Source organism: Penicilliopsis zonata, assembly GCF_001890105.1.
Source record: "Penicilliopsis zonata CBS 506.65 unplaced genomic scaffold ASPZOscaffold_6, whole genome shotgun sequence".
Classification (NCBI taxonomy): Eukaryota; Fungi; Ascomycota; class Eurotiomycetes; order Eurotiales; family Aspergillaceae; genus Penicilliopsis; species Penicilliopsis zonata.
The window spans coordinates 610030-630355 of NW_019208916.1; the positions used below are offsets into that span (position 1 = coordinate 610030).

A 20326-nucleotide genomic window follows, 5' to 3' on the forward strand; every position below is an offset into this window, starting at 1 on the left:
GAGCAGTCAATCTAGCAGGTGGAAAGTGAGAGAAGTGTTTGAGTTGGATGGCTAAAGCATGACCTCAGCCTTGGAACCACGAAACATCGCGACCTCGTCTGACGATGATTCACCGCTACAAGAAGCCTTCAGGATCAAAATTAGGTAGATAGTCTCTGATTCCTATTACTTTGTACTTGTACTATGGCTATGGAATAGATTGATGCAGTGATAGATGATCTCCAAAACTCGTAACAGTTGATCAAAAGCTATAAAAACCAGCATCATGCCTACGTAACTATATCTACTCAATATCCTCTCACTGGGTCATCATTTCGTCTGGATAGAACTATATATAGCCTCAGAAATATACTGCATATGTGAGCTTAAAGTAGGTAACTAAAAACTAAGGCAGGTACTTGAGCTGTGTGGCTCGTTTTCGATTGCACAAACACGTGTATATAACAAGTAGTGTAGTTATATACAAATGCAAAACAGTAACATGACAGACAAATACCCATTACAGAACAGGCAGTCATAGTTGAGTAATTCCTCCTCTTCTGAAGTCTGGGGTAACTAGTAGTAATCTGTTATCTTTGTGTTGCTCGACCGGGCTCGTTCTCGCTGCGTGTTTGGTTCTTGCGCTGTGCCGCCTGTGCTGCGCCTCGACCCAATGGCCGTGACGGACGAGGCGTTCCTGTTGATCGCTTCAGGAATTGGCTCTGCTAAGCGCCTGGTGCACTTTCTTTTCCGTACGATCTGCAAATCAAATGGCTTTATCACAGATGTGGTTGGATGTTGGTAATTGGATCTATCGTCGACTGTTCAGCTGCAGAGATAGACGTAATATAGTAGGCATCCATCTACTAGGTAGGTAGCTAGAGCGATTGCTCATGTGACCGTCCGTCGAATCACCTGCCAACCTTAACCCGTCTTCGTCTCATCCAAAGAATCTGCTTGACACGCGTCGGAATTGGATTCAATCACCGTACCCCCCCGGGGTTCGTCCTTTTCGCCGTTCAGGACTGCTGCTGCCTTGTCTTCAGTGGCGGTGAAGAATCACGCTCAATTCTTGGATCGAAGCCCTGGGATAGAATTAAGATCTGAACTGGAGAGGAATGTTCTGTGGCAGGGGTGCCCATGACCGTGTCTATTGAATCACTAACCATGTCGATATGTAGTAGGGGTACCTGCTTCGACTCACCGCTGATTAAGATTCACCGACATGAACAAGGGTTCTGCGTACTGCAGAGAAGACATCCTGCACGATGTCAAGAATCCACGCGGCAGCCTCTGTGACGATGATGACTCTCCTTCGGGATCAATCCGAGGAAAGAGACTTTTTTCCATGCAGATATCCTTGAATATCCACTCTCAGGTTATTCCGCTTACACCCAGACCCAGCTATGGAGCATAACCCGTTCTTCAACCCGCGATCTTACACACGAAAAATGGCTACAACCTGCGTTCTTCATCACACAGATCTCTCCGCTCTCTCCCCCCCACTTTCTCCCAACAATTCAAAGCACTTTCCCTCGAAAATTTCAATAGGAACTGGCCGGAATGACAAATTCCTTCGCTTCCCCGATCCGTTCTCTACTCTGTACAAGAAGAAGATGTACGGAGAACGGAGTATACAGGGTTCGGGCTGGATACCTTCACAGGCAACTGCGGCTTGATAGGCTTGTATAATTACAACGTAATGCACGGAGTGCTTGGTTCATGGGCTGGGACTTGTTGTCATCGACATGATTGGTTATATGGTCGAAAGGTAAGGAAAGAAGACTAGACATCTCAACATAAACTTAGGTTTCATTGAAGAAGTGTGCGCGGCAATGGCCATGGTATCACTAGTCTGAGCCACTGCGGAATACCTATTTATAAGAAGCCGCCCTGGCTTTCAGATTGGCTCATTCATCTCCGCAACCTCTTCGATGCTCTCGTCGACCTCGTCGAGCGCGTCGTTTCTGAAGCCTGAATAATAATGTTTTCCTTCTCCTCCTCCTTCTCGACCTTTATCTCATCATCCTCGGCTGGCCGCTTGATAGCTATTGCCGTGGTGACTTTCATGTCGAGTTCGAGATGATCCTTTTCCTCCTTGACGTCAATGTCAACCTTCATCTTCTTGGAGGCAGACAGTCGATCTGAAAAGGTCTTCAGGTCTGCAGTAAACAGTACGCTATGCGCCCAGCCGGCTTCCTTGCCCCAGAGTTTGCGGAAATGATTCCCCACCGCATCGTAGGTAGCCTTGGTCAGCGACTTGTGTGCCCCGCGGCCGAATTTGTAGTCTCGGACGGCGATTTGCCATACTGAACAGTTAGCCGGACTTGAAAAGGGCAGAGAAAGGAACGGAGGAGTTCTCACCATGGGTATCGACAGGGACGGACTCACCCCATCCCAATCCCATCAGGCAGACACAGTCAGCAACCTTTGGCCCAACTCCCTGGAGTTCCAACAGTTTCTCATGCGCTTCCCGGTACCCGTCTCTGCCTTCAGGTTTCATCTCGCCTCCCGGCGCTGCCTCGACGCCGAGCGAAGGAGATTCCGGGTTTCGAAGAGAATCCAGCCATCCTTGTTCCCTCTCCTGGGAGACCATTACAGCAGTCTTGTAGATGAACTTGGCCCGGTAGCCGAACCCGAGACTTCGCAGGCTTGCTTCGACGCCCTCTCCCGTTAATGCTTCGGGACACGGGAAATCATGATACGCGCGATCGTCAACTGTGCCAATCGGCGGGCCGTAATGAATGCATAGCTTCTCTACCATCTGCGAGATACGGGCGATGTTGTTGTTGCTACTGCATATAAATGATATCAGGGCTTCCCAGGCGTCCTGGCGTAGGATGCGAATCCCAGTAAACTGGGGTGCCTTCTTCTTGAAATTCGGGTCCTGACTCGACCACTGCGAGTACAGATCCGTGAGGTTCGACGAGAGATTGAAGTAATGCTTGATCAGCGACAGCGTTTCGTCTGGTCCCTCGCCATCCTTTCCTGGTGTCTTCTTGGGTGGTGATTCGAGTGCTCTCGTCTTCGCAGGCTCATAGGCACGGTAGTAGAGATACGTCGAATCCTGTCTCAGGGACAGCAAGCGGCCGTGCAACACACATCGCCATTCGTCACTGTCAGGAACGTTGTGCCATCTACCATCCTCGGATTAACTATCAGTAGCTGGAAAAACGTCATTAGGGGATTGACCTACCTGAATGATTGGCCGCAACGCAACGTCGTATTAATGCATAGTTCGCTCAAACTAACAGGCAGTTTGCGCCATTCCGAGAATGCCACTATACCAGACATTACGGACAATCCATCGCCCTGCTAGTGAATGGAAGAAGAAGTCCTCCTAAATACCTCCAGGGCTTTGTAGGAGTCCTATTCTGCCGGCAGCAAAACAGGGGCGGTCAGAGCTCCGCACCACCCAGATGCGCTAGCCGCTTCGGTTTAGCCGCCGCCGTCCTTGACGCCCTCTAGCTTTTGCTTCGCAGCTGGACAGTTCTTGGGCAGTTTGGTCTTGTCTCTCTTCAGTGGTGAATTATTGCCATCTTTCGCGTCGGCTGAGTTTCGAATTTTTATATCGCAACTTGGTTTCGAGCCACCCAGGCCCTTTCACTGTTCTCGAAGGCCTGTCTTGACCGTTTCCCTGGTTGTCTTACTCGCCCATTATCAGAGAAAAGGGCCATCGGAATCCAGGATGAACGGAGACAGTTACGCTTCCAGAGGTAAGAGATAAAGCGCCTATGAGTGTAGTTTTTGTTTTCTATGCGATATTGGGAGACTAACTGACGCTGTTTCCCCACTTAGAACCTGGACGCCCCAGGGATTACTACGTGAGTATCAATCGCGTGAATGAAGAAGCGACGCGTGTTCGACGACAGTGGCTGACTGATTTTGCGTGTGTTTTTGCAGCGAGATGAGCGACGCGAACGTGGTGGCGAACGTGGTGGTGAGCGTGGCAGCGAACGTACCGGCGAACGGGGCGAGGCGCGTGAGAGAGGAGAGCGACGACGCTCGCGGTCGCCTCATCACGGTCCCAGGACTTCCCGACGGGAGCAAGAAGTGGATTCGTATTCGTCCAGTCGTGACTACCGCGCTCGAGAACGTGAAGATCGCTATTCCAGTAGACGGGAGGAGCGCGAGTGGGATCGCGGAGACAGAGGAGATCGCCGGAGACGTGACTTTGACGGGGAGCGGCCACCTCGTCGTGAGAGGGACTTGCTAGAGGAGAGACCTAGACGGGAGGGCAAAGATCGAGACCGCGAGCGCGATCGGGGTGACCGCGGTGACCGTGGAGATCGTGGGGATCGAGGTGATCGGGGTGATCGGGAACGGCGCGAACGGCGCAGGAGTGCGACCCCGTCTCGAAAGAGAGAGCCCACGCCTGATTTGACAAACGTCCTGTCTGTCTTGGAACGGAAGCGCCGTCTGACACAGTGGGATATCAAACCTCCTGGCTATGAGAATGTCACTGCAGAACAAGCCAAGCTCTCTGGTGAGACTGGCCCTGACTGGACCAAGCGATTAGTAGTCACTAACTTGCAATAAATAGGCATGTTCCCTCTTCCTGGTGCGCCTAGACAGCAGCCCGTCGACCCGAGTCGCCTTCAAGCTTTCATCAGCCAGCCAACAACCAGCTCCGCCGACACCTCGGCTCTTAAACCTTCGAATTCGCGTCAGGCCAGGCGCCTGTTTGTGCACAATCTGCCGCCGAATGTCAGCCAGGAGGCTCTGTTGTCATTTTTCAATCTTCAGTTGAACGGTCTGAATGTGATCCAGAGCATCGATCCTTGTATTTCAGCACAGATTTCCGAAGATCGGACCTTTGCCCTTCTTGAATTCAAGACCCCCGAGGATACTACTGTTGCACTTGCATTCGACGGAATTGCCATGGAAGAACATACTGAGACAGCCAATGGAACAACCAAGGGACTCGAAGTGCGGCGACCCAAGGATTATATTGCCCCTGGAGACAACGAGCAAGAGTATCAGGAGGGTGTTCTGCTTAATGACGTTCCGGATTCCCCTAACAAGATCTGCGTCTCGAATATCCCTCACTACATTCCCGAGGAGCCGGTCACTATGCTTCTCAAGTCATTTGGCGAACTCAAGTCTTTCATTTTGGTCAAGGACAGATCTACTGAAGAATCAAGGGTAGGTAGATGCCTTCTCTTCTTCGCTTTCGCCCATTGCTGACATGTTCCAAAGGGAATCGCTTTCTGCGAATATGCTGATCCCTCGGCTACTGCCATCGCAGTTGAAGGTCTCAACGGGATGGAGCTGGGTGACCGTCATCTCAAGATTGTTCGTGCCAGCGTCGGAGCCACCCAGGCAACGGGTTTGGACATGGGAGTCAACGCCATGTCGATGTTTGCCAAGACTACCTCTAACGACCTGGAGACCACTCGGGTCCTGCAGCTGTTGAACATGGTGACACCCGAGGAGCTCTTGGATAATGATGATTACGAAGGTTAGCCCATTCCCCTGCAACTTGACTAATAACCTTGGCTGGTATCGCTGATTGTTTCCTACTAGAAATCTGCGATGATGTGCGTGATGAGTGCTCCAAGTACGGCCAGGTCGTGGACCTGAAGGTTCCCCGTCCTACCGGTGGGAGCAGACAGTCCGCTGGTGTGGGCAAGATATTTGTTCGATTCGATTCAGTTGAATCGGCTACAAACGCACTGAAAGCGCTTGCCGGGCGCAAGTTTTCTGACCGAACCGTTGTGACCACATACTTCTCTGAGGTAAGTTATCGCCCTAGTTACCTACTATACAATCTGTTCTAACGACTTTTGAACAGGAGAACTACAATGTCAATGCCTGGTGATCGGCTGTTCACCGGGTCCATCGCTTCGTCTCATCCAGACGCCGCCAATATATGGAGGACACACGTCAGCAGCTCATTGGGAATCCAAAACATGTGTTGTCCATCTTTCTTGCGGGAGTTAAGCCAAATGTATCATAGTGAAAAGACATCACCCTGTCCACGTAATGCCTCGACAAATTGTCACATCAATTCAACAGATATAAACCTACCTGTAGTCCTTTCGTACTCCGTATTCGAAGCCAAGAGAATAGCATTTTGTCCAGGCATTTAATTTGCATCCACTTGACGTCATTACCGGAACGGCTCTAGTCTAGAAAGGAGGGCGCAATTGAAAGAGCTAGTGAATCTTCATATCAGCTCCCCTTGTCGCTTTTTTGGGGTATCTATTGGAATCGGTGTAACGTCCAGTCGGTCTCGAACTCCTGAACCAAGACCAGTTGGAATTGATATAGAAACCGGGTGACGGCCCTCGGGTCCTTGCGGGTCTCTTTTTTTTCCCCTTGTACCTTTGGTTTTTCCCTCTCCTAGAAGAGAGCCTCAAAAAAAAAAACTTAACTTTGGGACCCTTTCTTGTCTCCACATATCGTGTGACACCATTGCACTTCAGTCTCCATCACCGCACTTAATCACGATGACGTCTCAGCAAAAGGCGGGTCAGTCGGAGGATCTTGATCTGTTCGGAGGGCAAAGGTTAGCCGTCACAATAACGATTGCATTGAATGAGAATGAGCATGTGTTTATTGATTGTTCGTGTAGGTCCTGGTCTCCGGCCGACTGGACCTCCTCCGACGACAGCGTCCGCGGCGGCACCTCCTATTCCACGATGACATGTACCCCGTTCTCACCGACGGCCACCTTCCACGGGAACCTCGACATCCGTACGCTGGGAGGCGCGGGTTTCGCCTCGCAGCGGACCGTGGGCGACGAGCAGACATGGGACCTATCGGCATACGACGGCTTGGTGCTGGAGATCGACCAAACGGACGGGAAACGGTACGCCCTCGTGGTTAAAGATGAGATCCTGCCTCCTGGACCGGACGGACGGGAGCAGAGCACCGTCAGCTGGGAGTACGAGTTCCAGGTTGGGCACAACAACGAGACAAATTCCGAGACGAAGAGCAGGGTTATTATCCGGTGGAAGGATCTCAAACCGACGTATCGGGGCAAGGAAAAGACCGACGCACAACCTTTGGATCTGGAACGAGTGAAGCGATTTGGGATCATGATGCGAAGGTACGAGTCACGTGGCTAGTCACAACAAAATATAACTACGAAGTACTACATACGAAAGCTAACTCACTCAACAGCTTCTTTGGAAAGCAAGAGGGTGACTTTTCCCTCTCCATCGCTTCAATTGCAGCTTACAAGTCGACACCGGAAACCACCACCGCCGCTACCACCACTACGACGACTACCTCGTCTTCTACATCCGCGAAAAAAGCAACCGGCCCTTCTTCGCAGTCTGAGAAACCGTCCGCCAGCCCGACGAAGAGTAAAGACTGGGCATGCGGACTGTGTATAGTTTCCTAGGTAGTGTTTGTTTGTTTGTTTTTTTTTTGTGTCGACCAGTCGTGCTTTCGAACCGTGTGCTGGACACGAGTGCACCTCCCCGGAGGAAGTGCGAAACATTATATCCTAATCCTAGCATATAATATATATCGACTACCTAATTATGACTATTTACCCTTTTTGGTCCCATCAAACTTGTTTGTAAAGTGGTTAATTGATTATTATCTATTCATGTCTAGTATATACAGCATCAGACAGGAGGGTGGGTAGATAAAGAGTTGAAATGCCGGACATCATTTTGTACATACCAAGCCGGAGACGCTCAACTCCAATATCTAGAAGATAAACATAAAATAAGAAAAAAAAGGCAACAAAAAAACACAAGAGAGGTTAGGGTTTCTTCTTCACGTGGCTGCCTCCTAGATCAGAGAACGAAGGCGATGTCTCGTCACCCTCGAACATGTGCCAGAGCCGGCGTAGAGATATCCCGCTACTAAAGAAGTAGATGCCCACCAGCCACGCGGCGAAGATGTTGGCTAGGTGGTGTAGGAGGTAGGCGTACGAGACGCCATAGACGGCAGAGTAGACGGCAATCAAGAAACAGAGGATCGAAGTGACGTGTTTGAACCTAAAGATAAGTAAGAAAGTAAGAAAAAATCGTGGGAAGAAACACCAGGTCATACCTAGTGGTCACTCGGGGAATCATGGTGCCGCTCGTCATGGTCTCGACTAGAAGGATAAAAGGCATGATCGAGAGGACGTTATGATGGGACGAAAACGGCGTGAACCAGTGGACAACCAGGTTGTGTGCCCAGACGAGGAGGACAAGGACATTGATGGGCAAAACCCAGAGCATCAGGATGAGGATCGAGTGGGCGTAATTCGAAAAGTTGAAGTGAGCGGTAGAGCGCTATGAAACCATTAGTTTTGCAAAAATTGAAAAAGGTATCACCGCAAGCTATTTCCTACCGTTTCTCTGGTGTGCCACTGGGCGCGCATACAGGTCGTCAATTGCACAATACACGCGACCATGTAGGCAAACTGGTAGGGAATGGCAGTTGAGACAAGGACAAGCAGGATTGCCGTGTTGATCATCCGTCGTTTAGGGGTTGAAGAGGAGAATATAGGCAGGTTCCTGCTAATTAGTATGTGGAACGGATGAAAGGTTTTTCTTGAAAAAAAAAAGGAAAAAAAAACTTACCCCCTGTCATCGCGCCGGATATAACCCGATCTGCTCCGCAGAAAGCCATACAGGGATGAAAGAACGAAGAGCAGAAACAGGGCGACGTAGTTGAGAATGACGCAGACCCCGACGCTGATCAGCCCAAAGACCGGCACCAAAAACCAGAAGAATGCATCTTGGGAGCCCAGGAGGAGATCGTTCTTGGTAAAGTCGACAGGGGTCTCGGTGGCGTTTGCGTGCCAGTGGAATGGGTCATCGCTCGCGGGGAGAGTGGTCGAGGTGGCCAGCGAGGACGCAAACAGGGACATGGCAAGAAGCAACAAGGGGAGGGATGAGCGCAGCGCGCTGTCCAGGCCTTCTCCGAAGGTGATAAAATACCCCGTTTCGTCATACACCTGGAACTGCTTGCGCAGGACGAGTGCCACCACCAGCAGCGGGAAGGCGGCGAAGATGGTGCGGTATCGCATGACGAGTTCGCCGAGACTGGCCGTGATGTCGACAGTTAGCTCGATGTCGACCGCGGAGCCGCTGCTGGGGTCGGTCCACAGTTGGAATGAAACGCCTCCCATTGCCGCCTGGTCACGGAGCGGCGGGGGCATGAAGGGCGCTATGCCATGCAGATTGACGTTCACTTCGTTGACATTGACAAAAAACTTGGATTCGTGGGGTTCCGGGATCGACTGTCGTAGCAGCGGTGCGAACAGCGAAGGCTCCTGCTGCTTGCCGGCATTGCGCATGACCACCTTGAGCTTGTAGTCCAGGAGACTCGAGTGCAGCGCGGGGATTTTGACTTCGGTCAGCATCGGGCGGTTCGCGGGCAGCCGCATCTTGACTCCGGCACTGAGTAGACCGCCCAGGCCGACCCGGGCGCGGATCACCGAATCCGAACTGTCAGAGAACTCGGCAATCATCCAACCCTTGGTTGGGGCAGTTGCCCGGTCGACCACCGCCACAAATTGGTGTTCCGCCAGATCCTCCAGGTCATACTGGAGGTAGGAGAACGGCTGCACATGTTCGAACGGATGTTTGGACGTCCGGGTCGAGGCCGGCAGGTGAATACGGTCATCAGCGGCCGTCTTGCAGGCCAGGCGCGTGGAACCCGCGTTGTTGTTGCCTCCAGTCAGATCCATATTCAGAGAGAACACCGAACCGAATTTGTTATTGTTATTGTTATTGTTATTGTTATTGTTATTATTATTGTTGTTGTTGTTGCTGTTGTGAGGGGGGGACACGCTGCAAAAGAGCACGTCCAGATTGCCATTATCAGCATCATCCAGCGACTGGTCAGTCAACAAGGTGAACTTTTTTCCGGACACACCCTGGGGCGGAATGGGCATCAAGTACACGTCGGGATTTGGACGGCGGCCAAGTTCCCGGAAAACGAGCCGTTCGCCTTGCGAGAGGATGGTGTTTGAGTTGTCTTCCAAAGTGAGGAGAGTAGTGGGTTCTTTCTGTGACAGACTTCTCTCGGCCACGGATTCCAACCCGGTCAGATACCATTTCTTGAGGATGCGCATCCGTTCAGCGCGCGGCTTGGTCTGGCTAGGTCGGCGGACGTCCACGATATCGAACAAGGACTTGATGATGGCTTTACGGAACTGGTCGCACCAGGTGATGGAGAGGTGGTCCATACCGATCCACACATCCGGGATGGTAGAAGTGAACACGGTGAAGCCATGGGTGTTCGGAACGAGGGAGGCAATGTTTGCATAATCAGATGGAACCACGGTGTCGCGGGAACCGCCAGCAATGGAGATGAGAGTGACATGCCATAGCGGGTTGTCGTTGGCCCAAGTCTGCGAGTAGGCTTCACGCCAGTAGTCGTTGATCTGCTTGTATGTCTGGACGACGTCTGAGTCGAAGGAGACGGGGGGTTTGGCGTGCGGCGCGGACATGGTGATGATAGTGTTGACCGAGTTGGCCTGGTAGTTGGACATGGTCAAGGATGCGCGGGCGACAATACCACCCATCGAATGGCCGATCAAGATGACAGAACTGGGGTCGGGGAGGCTTGTGTCACGGCGTGATCGACGGGGGTCGTGGTAGAGCGAGAGGATATAGGCGATGGCCTCGTTGACGTACTCAGCCTGGTCCAGCAGCGTCTGACCGTGGAAGGCGGCCATGTCCTCGTTGAAGTCGATCATGAAGAAATCCAAACTGCGGGTACCGGTCTTCCGGCGGTCCTGGTCGTAGCGGACGACATCGTAATAATGTCTCGAGGCCTCGGCGGCCAATGATCGTACCTGTCGATAGCTGCCAGCATTTCCGGGGAGGAAAAGCACCGGGGCGCCATTGAGCTGTCCATTAGCCAAAGAACCTTTTTTTTTTTTTTAAGCAATAAAAATTTGATCTAGCCCTACCCCAATGTTCTCCTGCGTGTACGGGTCCACGCCCTCCTCGCGATACAAGAAGAGGTTGTATTTGCTTGCAAAACGCGTATGTTCCGTATCGAAGCCGCGCATCCGGATGAAGGTCGGACTCATCACCGGGATGCCACAACCCGCATCACCGACATTGCGGCCGTTAAAGGAGCGAAGGACGGACAGGAGGAAGCCGACGGTGACCAGGGTTGTAAGCGCGGCCAGAATGGAACAGATCCAGGGACTTCGTAGCCGAGACAGTCGCAATCGATGACGGTCCGGCGACGGCTCGATGGCCAGACGGTGGTGGTGGTGGTGATGATTATGAGCCAGGGGCATCATGGCAGCAGAAGCTGCTGCCACCGCCGTCGCCGACGACGATGATCTGGAGTCGCTGGCCGCGTGCGCCGAGGGAGCCCTCCACGTGCTGGAATTGCGCGAACGGGGCGTCGAAGCGCCGTTGTCTCTGCGGAGGTCAATACTGGTACCTGTGCGTGCTACCGGCGGATCCGAGTTGGCGGTTGTATTGCTGTTATTGTTATTGCTGCCGTTGGTATTCCCGACCGTATTGCTGCTGCTGCTGTTGTTGGTACTGTTATTGGCGGTGTTGCCATGGCTGTCTGCTGCCACGAAGGAGGCTTCAGTGTCCTCGACAGGCGAGCCAGACAAGCGTCTGTGCATTGGAGAACGCGGCAGAGAGCACTCATCCAGTGCGCGAGCGCGAATCGAAGAGATCGAATCTTTTGCAACAGGCGGCAAGGGAGAATGAGGAATGCCGGTGTTTCTCGCTTCGTTTGTTTTGTGTCTGCCTGTCCTGTCCACGGGGGCGAGCGAGTCGACCGGAGGGGGGGGGGAGGGAGAGGGAGGGAGCGAAAGAGCGACAGCCAACAGCGAGTAGCGTGTGGTGATTAATTGATTAATTAATTAATTGACTCAACTGCAGAAAAGAAAAATCCAAAAAAAAAAGATGGAGCAGGTTAAAACTCGAACTGGCAAGCCAGAGGCTACAGTCGACCTCTCGCGTGCAGGAGGAAGTGAAGCCGTCCGTTTGTCTCTGGGACTTTCGTTTTGGGGGGAAACCCAGAAACGGCACGGGGCAGTCTTGGCGGTGGCTATGAAGGGTGGATATATTGATCTTCTGGACCCTGGCTTTAGTATTCCCCTATTCTAATTCAATAGTATTGATTTGTGAGAGAAGTGTATTGGGAGTAACTATTCGATGATGACTACTCGGGTTGGTTGAGCGGTGGTGTAAGAATTCTATGGCAGAGATGAACAAGTACTAGACATGACCGCGGAACACGATGTTGTTCAATTTATTGAGTCTATTCCTTCCGGCCTGATTTTTCTGCTGCTTATAGTATTGTCTGATTAATACCAGACAGTATCTCTAGGGCACTTCGCAGGACTGTTCAGAGCGACCCAGTATCCCACTGTCTGTTCAACTGGTCGACAAAAGACAACACATTCGATCGACAGCCAGCTGCGTCCACCCGGTGGATAACGGGTGGCAGGCTAGCAACGACAGCCCGCACGTTGCTGCTGCCAGATCCACTAGGTAGAGATCGGATGTCTCAACGCGTCTTGTGTGAGATGAATAGGACATATCTGGTCCGCTGATTCTCGCCCTCGACCTGTCTCTGTTAGGATTCAGATCTCACTGCGAGACTAAGGGTGTGCACAAACCGAGACCCGAGAAACTGTCTTTGTTTTTCATCTGGTTATCGAATTACCAATGCTCCTATCATCGGAGACGCCTCTTAGTCGAGGACTCTAGGACAAATGTTAGAAACAATGCTGGTTCAATTATGAGGATGACATACATCTCTTCACGACTCGTCCCGTTTGGACGGTCGAGGCCGGGCGTTTGGCCTGGGCGAACCAACTCGTGAGGTCGACGCCCTTACTCGCCGTGATCTTCCTCACTCGCTTCTGCGGCAAAGAGGAGGAGGAGGAGGAGGAAGAAGGAGAGGCAGAGCAGACCGTCTTCTTCGGCTGCAGGACCTTTTTTAAAGGCAGCCTGCTTTTCTTTGCCGCCTTTCTCTGCGCGGCATCATAGCCCTTATGGAAGGGCGTCATATCCTGCAGCTTGATGTCGCTGCAGGCGGGGCCTGGCACCTTCTGCCTGGTGCCTCTGGGCTTTCTATCGACATAGATGCCCATCTTCTCGTCGAAGATGGGCAAGCCCATGCTGAAGGGCATCGGGCGATCCTTCTCCCTGATCCGGTTGTTGGTAGAGGATTTCATGGTGACGAGATAGCTGTTTGGATGCTTTGATAATGAGGAATGTAGAATGTAGATGTTAGATGAAGTATGGAGGGGAGAGTTGGGGAGGAGAGGAGGAGGAGCGAGAGAGAAGTTAAAGAGGTTTTTCAAGAGGAATTGAAGTGAGTTGAAGTGAGAGTTGAGTTGGATGGATTAGGCAGGAAGGCAGCAGTAGCAATGATGAAGGACAATTGTCACAGTTCTGCCTGCTCAATACAAGATTGTATAAGTGAATGGCATAGAAGGATCTATAATAGAGTAATTAAAGACTAATTGAGTCTACCTATTATCTAAATCCCATGAATCTTAGACAATCTAACCAAGGGTATGGCTGTAAATACTGCAGATTCCAACTCATCCAGCTTATCTACAGACTGAGTAATATCTAAAGCCTTGATTTGAGCATGAAAATGAAAATCTATTATAATCTTCTATACATTAAGAGTAATGATAGACCAGCTGTTCAACTATAAGTATGGTCTATCCATGCATACGGAGTCCAGCTCTGCAGCGAAGCCACAAGATATACCACATACTCCATGAAATAACCAGTACATCATCTGCCATACAGTCATGACTCACAGACTATTGCATTAGATACCTGAATCAGCATAGTAGATTTACTGTCCGTGGCAGAGAATGAAAATTTGTAGCTTGATCCGTGGCACTTTCCCAGGCAGGCACGAACGAACTCACTATCTTCTACTCAACCACGTTAGATTCATCAACAGTACTATCTATACTATCTCTACCTTCTTGACTATTGTTTTCTTCCTCTATTATCCTCATTATGGCCGATCGTAACCAGCATAACCCGTTTGGAAGTCAGAATCCGTACGCCAGTGTTTGTTATGGCGGCCAGTATCCCCAGGCCCAACAAGGACAAGAATACTATCCTGTATGAATCTTGAGCAGAATATTTCAAGCGAGATACTGATGAAATTTGTTCTAGCCACCCTCTTATGATGACCAGCAGTACCATCCATACAATCCTACGTCAAGCGGTCAGGGGTACCTGTCGTATGGACCAGGCAATCCTCAGCCGGAACAGCCTCAACAGCCTTGCCAACCTCAGCAGTTTCCACCTCAGCAGTTTCCACCTCAGCAGTTTCCACCTCAGCAGTCTTATCAGCCTCAGTCTCAACAGCCTCAGAATCTCTACGGACAGAACGCATCGTACTATGGCGACACCAAAACACAGCAACAAGGGCAGAATGCATCGTCCTACGACCCAAACATACAACAAGGAGGACAGAATGCATCGCACTACGCCCCAAACACACAAAGACAAGAAGAACCTAACATGACTGGTCCCCAAGGAAAGAAAGGACTAGGTTCGTCGCTCGTCGGTGCTGCGGGTGGAGGGTTTCTCGGTCATAAGCTCGGGGGAGGAGTGCTGGGCACTGCTGGGGCGGCGATTGCTGGAGCTGTCGGTGCGAACGCGGTTCGCAAGCTGTACGTCACGACGAGAGAGTGGAAGTACGTGGAGCAGAACTGACCATTACAGGAACAAGAAGTATAAGAAGCACAGAAAGTACCATCGACGAGACAGTTCCAGTTCTAGTTCAGGCTCGAGTTCAAGCTCCAGCTCATCCTCCAGTGATTAGTTGGCTGGTCCAGGCAGTATGTAGTACACTCGCTAATTCTATAACTATTCTAAAATCCTAGCACATGCCGAGGTATACATCATTATGATAGAAGAGTAGAGAATGACATCAACACTGTTTGCCACTTCGGCTTCTCTTCGGACAGACTCGTGGAAACCATAGCATTGTCCGATATACTCTGGGATACTTACTTTTCTGGATTGTTCTGCCGGATAGCTAACTGATTGCGTCTTCTAGAACGGAGTAACTACAGACGGAGTATTACTAGCTCGTCACGTAGGTAGAGTTCTTAGGATGAAATTCAATTACGATTTCTCCCTCAGATACCTCAAAGCTCCCTTGATCTGTCTATATCTATAGTCTTCTGGCTACTCAATTTGAGTACGAGTACTCCGAGTATACATTCTCTCCATCTAATTAGGGTAGTTACTCCGTACTCCATACTCGTACGTAACTCTTTTTATATGATCAATCGAACGTACCGAAGCAAGGTGCGTACTCATAACTGGCGTACACCTCCGTACATGCAAAAAAGCAAAAGAGTCGGGCCCCACTCGCCACTGTCTGGGGGATAAGACAATCCGGAGAATAGGGGCGATCCTGATAACTACCTAGTAGTGATAACGTACCTACCTTAGTTATGGGGTCTTTGAATGTATACTACATATCCGTCTAATCTTGTATCATACTCTGTACTCGTTAGTAGCTGCAGCAGTCCAAAGTAGGACCACGACATGAAGTGTTGGATGAGCGGTGTGCCTGTTTTATTACTCTGTAGGAATGATCTGTTACTCGTACATGCCAGGGCCACGTTTCAGCTCGTCGAGGAGTATGTAGTGGAAATAGCGTGAGGGTGGTGTACTCTGTAGACGAGCAACTGCTTTTTTTTTTTTTTTTTTTTTTTACCAAGCGAGAGAAAACTCAGGGATATCCATCATCCAGTAATTTGTCACTTTGTAAGCAAGCCTAAGATTCTCCTTTTCTCTTCTCTCTCTCTTTTATCTTTTTTTCTTCTAAATTTATCCACGGCAGCCATACGGAGGAGACGGTCGAATAACAGCTCGTCCGATCTCAGGGACCATGGGATTCCAGAACGCCCGAGTTCTTCAAAGTTATGTACTCCGTAGTACGGAGTAGGCTGGATCAAAGAACGGCTGCGCCACGGAGTTGTCGGTGGCAAACAGGCCCCGGATTTGATGGATGATCAAGGGATACTACATAGTGTTGAAAGTAAAAAGAAATTAGAAAATAAAACAATAAAATATCTTTTAATACGGAGTAGTAATAATAATAATAATAATAATAATAATAATACTAGTACAGAAGTAGATGTCGTGGAAGACTAGGTACTGAAATCATAGAGGTACTCCGTACCTGGAACAGCACCTTACTTTGTAGGTACCTAGTAGTCCATATAATTGTAGTATAAAATACTCTGTACTAAATAATGAAATAATAATAATCAGTCAACTTTCATTCTCTACGAGATAACCCTAGTAAAGGTACCTACCTGAAGTACCCCTCCTACAGAGTTTTCCAATCGACAAACTTGCAAAGGCTGAAAATTCTTATCACCAATCACAGCCCGCACAGACAACCGCTGCTCCTATCGCACCACACTAGTTACACATCAAGACTAGTGCGGGACCGGACGTCGGCGAAAAATTAAAAAATAAAATTTTTTTTCTCTTATGGAGGGTTGGTTGTTGGGCGGCAAAAAAAAAGAGGCCACAAAGGAACGATAAATATCTTCCCCTCCTCCTCCTCCCCTCCCGCTGCTCCCTCTCCTCTGCATCTCCCCTTTTTCCTTTGGCAAAAGAGGTCTGGTCCTCTCTTTCTTTTTTAATTTAAGCCAAAAAAATCTTGTTTCGTTGTCTCTTCATAGACAATAGATTTTTTTTTCTTCTATTTCTCGTCCTGCGTCTTTTTCTCGCTGACGCCAGACTTCCTGTGGGCCACCACCTCTTGATACCCGAATAGACCGCTTCTTCGCCTTAATACCCTCCTGCTTTTAAAAGCCAAAAATTTCCATCCAAAATGCCCGCCGTCGACATTGCTTCTGTTCCCGCCGTCTCCGGCAAGGAGGCCGCTCAGGCCGTCGCCGTCCTCGAGGATCTGATCAAGAACCTCAACATCTCCAAGACCCAGGATGAGATCATTGCTGCCTCGAGCGACATTGCCTCGCTCTTCAGCGGTCCCATCTCCGAGCAGACCCTGCCCCTCAAGGCCGTCGACACCTTCAAGAAGCAGCTCGGCAACAAGAAGGATGCCAACGCCCGTGAGCGTGCGCTGGACGCCATCCGCGCCATCGCCGCCAACACCTCGGTCGCCCCCGGCGTTGAGCCTCACCTGGTCTCTCTCCTGCGCCCCGTCCTGGCCGCCGTTGGCGACAAGATGATCCCCGTCAAGAACGCCGCTCAGGCTGCCGCTCTGGCTATCGCCAAGGCCGTCAACGGCAACGCCGTCAAGGCCGTTCTGCCCCCGATCCTCGACTCCCTCTCCAACGCCCAGAAGTGGCAGGAGAAGATGACCGCCCTCGACTGCCTCGGTGCCTTGGTCGAGTCCGCCCCCGCCCAGCTGTCCTACCGTGTGCCCACCCTGATCCCCGTCGTTTCCGAAGCCATGTGGGACACCAAGCCCGAGATCAAGAAGGCCGCCTACAGCACCATGGAGAAGGTCTGCGGCCTCATCGTCAACAAGGATATCGAGCGCTTCATCCCCGAGCTCATCAAGTGTATCGCCAAGCCCGAGAACGTCTCCGAGACCGTTCACTTGCTCGGTGCCACCACTTTCGTCTCCGACGTCACCGGCCCGACCCTCGCCATCATGGTGCCCCTGCTTGACCGTGGTCTCGTCGAGCGTGAGACCGCCATCAAGCGTAAGTCGGCCGTCATCGTCGACAACATGTGCAAGCTCGTCGAGGACCCTCAGATCGTCGCCCCCTTCCTGCCCAAGCTCATGCCCGCCCTCACCAAGAACTTCGACACCCTCCCCGACCCGGAGGCCCGTGAGAAGACCAAGCAGGCCTTGGACACCCTCACCCGTGTCGGTGACGTCAAGGACGGCAAGATCCCCGAGATCTCCACCGCCGGTGACATCGCCACCGTCTCCGCCATCTTCAAGGAGATCCTCGAGCCCAAGTTCAAGTCCCAGATCGACCAGTGCGCCGCCGTCATCGAGTACGTCGCCGCCATCGCCGGTCAGCTCGTCGACGAGAAGGACAGCGAGGTCACCAGCTGGACCCAGAACGCTGTTCCCTACATCACCGCCATCGTCGGTGAGTCCGAGGCCCAGTCCGTCGCCGAGACCCTCCGCAAGCGCGCCTCCCCCGGCGCCGCCGAGGACGATGCCGTCCTCTCCGACGAGGAGGAGGGTGAGGATCTGTGCAAGTGCACCTTCAGCTTGGCCTACGGTGCCAAGATCCTGCTTAACCAGACCTACCTGCGCCTGAAGCGTGGTCAGCGTTACGGTCTCCTCGGCCCCAACGGTTCCGGCAAGACCACCCTCATGCGCGCCATCAACAACGAGCAGCTCGAGGGTTTCCCCAAGAAGAGCGAGGTCAAGACCGTCTACGTCGAGCACGACCTCGACTCCGCCGATACCGAGCAGACCGTCATCGGCTGGACCTGCAAGAAGCTGGCCGACGTCGGTGTCGTCATCACCCGCGAGGATGTCGAGTCCCAGCTCCTCTCCTTCGGTTTCCTCCAGGAGCAGTTCGAGAGCCCCATCACCTCCCTCTCCGGTGGTTGGAAGATGAAGCTCGCCCTGGCCCGTGCCGTCTTCGAGAAGCCCGACATCCTGCTGCTCGACGAGCCCACCAACCACTTGGACGTCAAGAACGTGGCCTGGCTTGAGAACTACCTCTGCACCTCCCCCTGCACCTCCATCATCGTCTCCCACGACAGCAAGTTCCTGGACAACGTCATCCAGCACGTCATCCACTACGAGCGCTTCAAGCTTAAGCGTTACCGTGGTACCCTGAGCGAGTTCGTCAAGCGTGTGCCCTCGGCCCGCTCCTACTACGAGCTCAGCGCCTCCGAGATCGAGTTCAAGTTCCCCGAGCCCGGTTTCCTCGAGGGTGTCAAGACCAAGGCCAAGGCCATCATCCGTGTCTCCAACATGTCGTTCCAGTACCCGGGTACCCCCAAGCCTCAGATCACCGACATCTCCTTCCAGGTCTCGCTGGGTTCCCGTATTGCCGTCATCGGTCCCAACGGTGCCGGTAAGTCGACCCTGGTCAACGTCCTGACCGGTGAGTTGGTCCCCACCGCCGGTGATGTCTACCAGCACGAGAACATCCGTATCGCCTACATCAAGCAGCACGCCTTTGCCCACATCGATAACCACCTGGACAAGACCCCCTCCGAGTACATCCAGTGGCGTTTCCAGACCGGTGAGGACCGTGAGACCATGGACCGTGCCAACAAGATCGTCACCGAGGACGACGAGAAGGCCATGGACAAGATCTACAAGATCGACGGCACCATGCGTCGCGTCATCGGCATCCACTCCCGTCGTAAGTTCAAGAACAGCTACGAGTACGAATGTTCGTTCGCCCTGGGTGAGAACATCGGCATGAAGAGCGAGAAGTGGATCCCCATGATGACCGCCGACAACGCCTGGATCCCCCGTAACGAGATCCTCCAGTCCCACTCCAAGATGGTTGCCGAGGTCGATCAGAAGGAGGCCCTCGCCAGCGGTCAGTTCCGCCCCCTGATCCGTAAGGAGGTCGAGCAGCACTGCGCCAACTTCGGTCTCGACGCCGAACTCGTCTCCCACTCCCGCATGCGCGGTCTCTCCGGTGGCCAGCGTGTCAAGGTCGTCCTCGCCGCCTGCTCGTGGCAGCGCCCCCACGTCATCGTCCTCGACGAGCCTACCAACTACCTCGACCGTGACTCCCTCGGTGCCCTCTCCAAGGCCATCAAGACCTTCGAGGGTGGTGTCGTCATCATCACCCACTCTCGTGAATTCACTGAGAACCTCACCGAGGAAGTCTGGGCCGTCATGGACGGCAAGATGACCCCCTCCGGCCACAACTGGGTCCAGGGTCAGGGTTCCGGCCCTCGTCTGACTGAGAAGGGCGAGGAGGAGGACCGTGTCGACGCCTACGGCAACAAGGTTGTCGTTGAGAAGAAGAAGAAGCTAACCGCTTCGGAGCTTCGTAAAAAGAAGAAGGAGCGTATGGCTCGTCGCAAGCGTGGTGAGGAAGTTTTCTCGGATGAGGATGACTGAATATGAGGTTTTTCGTGGATGAGGATATTGATGACCAAAATGGAAAGCGGTGAAGGCGGTGTGCAGCCGGCAAAAAAAAAAAAACCACAACCGTACAAAAAGATTCGAAACTTGCTTTTGTCTTTTACACAATTGCATGGTGTTTATGAATAGGTTATGAATTTCTTTTAGATGATAACAAAACATGATAATGTTTTTTCAAGTCTTCAATATGAGTCTCTTCTATGTAGTGGGTGTTCGACGTTGTAGTCGACAGCAAGAACCCCGACCCCCGATCTTCATCCCTGTATGAGACTTGTCTCGTCATGATCAGGACTACTAGCTATGAGGTAGATAATACGGAACTTCTAATTACAAGTCATATTATACC

At 51.8% G+C, this 20326-nt stretch overlaps 6 protein-coding genes across 6 annotated transcripts; 4 read left to right on the plus strand and 2 right to left on the minus strand.

Annotated features, from left to right (window-relative positions):
* Positions 1–1546: 1546 nt before the first annotated feature.
* Positions 1547–3295, minus strand: ASPZODRAFT_131975 (hypothetical protein). Its single transcript, XM_022722891.1, has 3 exons — positions 3176–3295; positions 2344–3116; positions 1547–2288 (listed from the first exon to the last, which is right to left on the minus strand). The coding sequence occupies exons 1-3, from the start codon at positions 3271–3273 to the stop codon at positions 1894–1896; spliced, it is 1266 nt and encodes a 421-aa protein (XP_022581551.1). The 5' UTR covers positions 3274–3295; the 3' UTR covers positions 1547–1893.
* A 372-nt stretch (positions 3296–3667) lies between these two features.
* Positions 3668–5800, plus strand: ASPZODRAFT_151618 (hypothetical protein; the record flags this gene model as incomplete). The annotated part of the gene is made up of 7 exons (XM_022725752.1): positions 3668–3695; positions 3778–3818; positions 3883–4465; positions 4523–5124; positions 5179–5440; positions 5506–5717; positions 5774–5800. 7 exons carry the CDS (start codon positions 3668–3670, stop codon positions 5798–5800), a joined length of 1755 nt encoding a protein of 584 aa, XP_022581552.1.
* Positions 5801–6560: 760 nt separating this feature from the next.
* ASPZODRAFT_53800 (hypothetical protein) lies at positions 6561–7156 on the plus strand (the record flags this gene model as incomplete). The annotated part of the gene is made up of 2 exons (XM_022728462.1): positions 6561–7033; positions 7108–7156. Coding segments are annotated over 2 exons (522 nt in total), but the record flags the coding sequence as incomplete, so codon positions are not given.
* Positions 7157–7699: 543 nt separating this feature from the next.
* On the minus strand, positions 7700–11533 carry ASPZODRAFT_141809 (hypothetical protein; the record flags this gene model as incomplete). The annotated part of the gene is made up of 5 exons (XM_022724786.1): positions 7700–7937; positions 7993–8219; positions 8279–8444; positions 8511–10789; positions 10853–11533. The coding sequence occupies 5 exons, from the start codon at positions 11531–11533 to the stop codon at positions 7700–7702; spliced, it is 3591 nt and encodes a 1196-aa protein (XP_022581554.1).
* A 2374-nt stretch (positions 11534–13907) lies between these two features.
* ASPZODRAFT_141811 (hypothetical protein) lies at positions 13908–14724 on the plus strand (the record flags this gene model as incomplete). The annotated part of the gene is made up of 3 exons (XM_022724787.1): positions 13908–14015; positions 14070–14596; positions 14625–14724. 3 exons carry the CDS (start codon positions 13908–13910, stop codon positions 14722–14724), a joined length of 735 nt encoding a protein of 244 aa, XP_022581555.1.
* A 1838-nt stretch (positions 14725–16562) lies between these two features.
* On the plus strand, positions 16563–19979 carry ASPZODRAFT_131978 (hypothetical protein). Its single transcript, XM_022722892.1, has one exon. It carries the CDS (start codon positions 16762–16764, stop codon positions 19954–19956), a length of 3195 nt encoding a protein of 1064 aa, XP_022581556.1. The 5' UTR covers positions 16563–16761; the 3' UTR covers positions 19957–19979.
* Positions 19980–20326: the final 347 nt, after the last annotated feature.

Bases quoted from the DNA above. Each gene is read 5' to 3' on its own strand.
- ASPZODRAFT_131975 (XM_022722891.1), bottom strand. From the start codon at position 3,273: ATGTCTGGTATAGTGGCATTCTCGGAATGGCGCAAACTGCCTGTTAGT. The intron at 3,117-3,175 runs GTAGGTCAATCC...CGAGGATGGTAG, and splicing joins CGTTGCGGCCAATCATTCAG to ATGGCACAACGTTCCTGACA. The intron at 2,289-2,343 runs GTGAGAACTCCT...CTAACTGTTCAG, and splicing joins CGTCCCTGTCGATACCCATG to TATGGCAAATCGCCGTCCGA.
- ASPZODRAFT_131978 (XM_022722892.1), top strand. From the start codon at position 16,762: ATGCCCGCCGTCGACATTGCTTCTGTTCCCGCCGTCTCCGGCAAGGAG.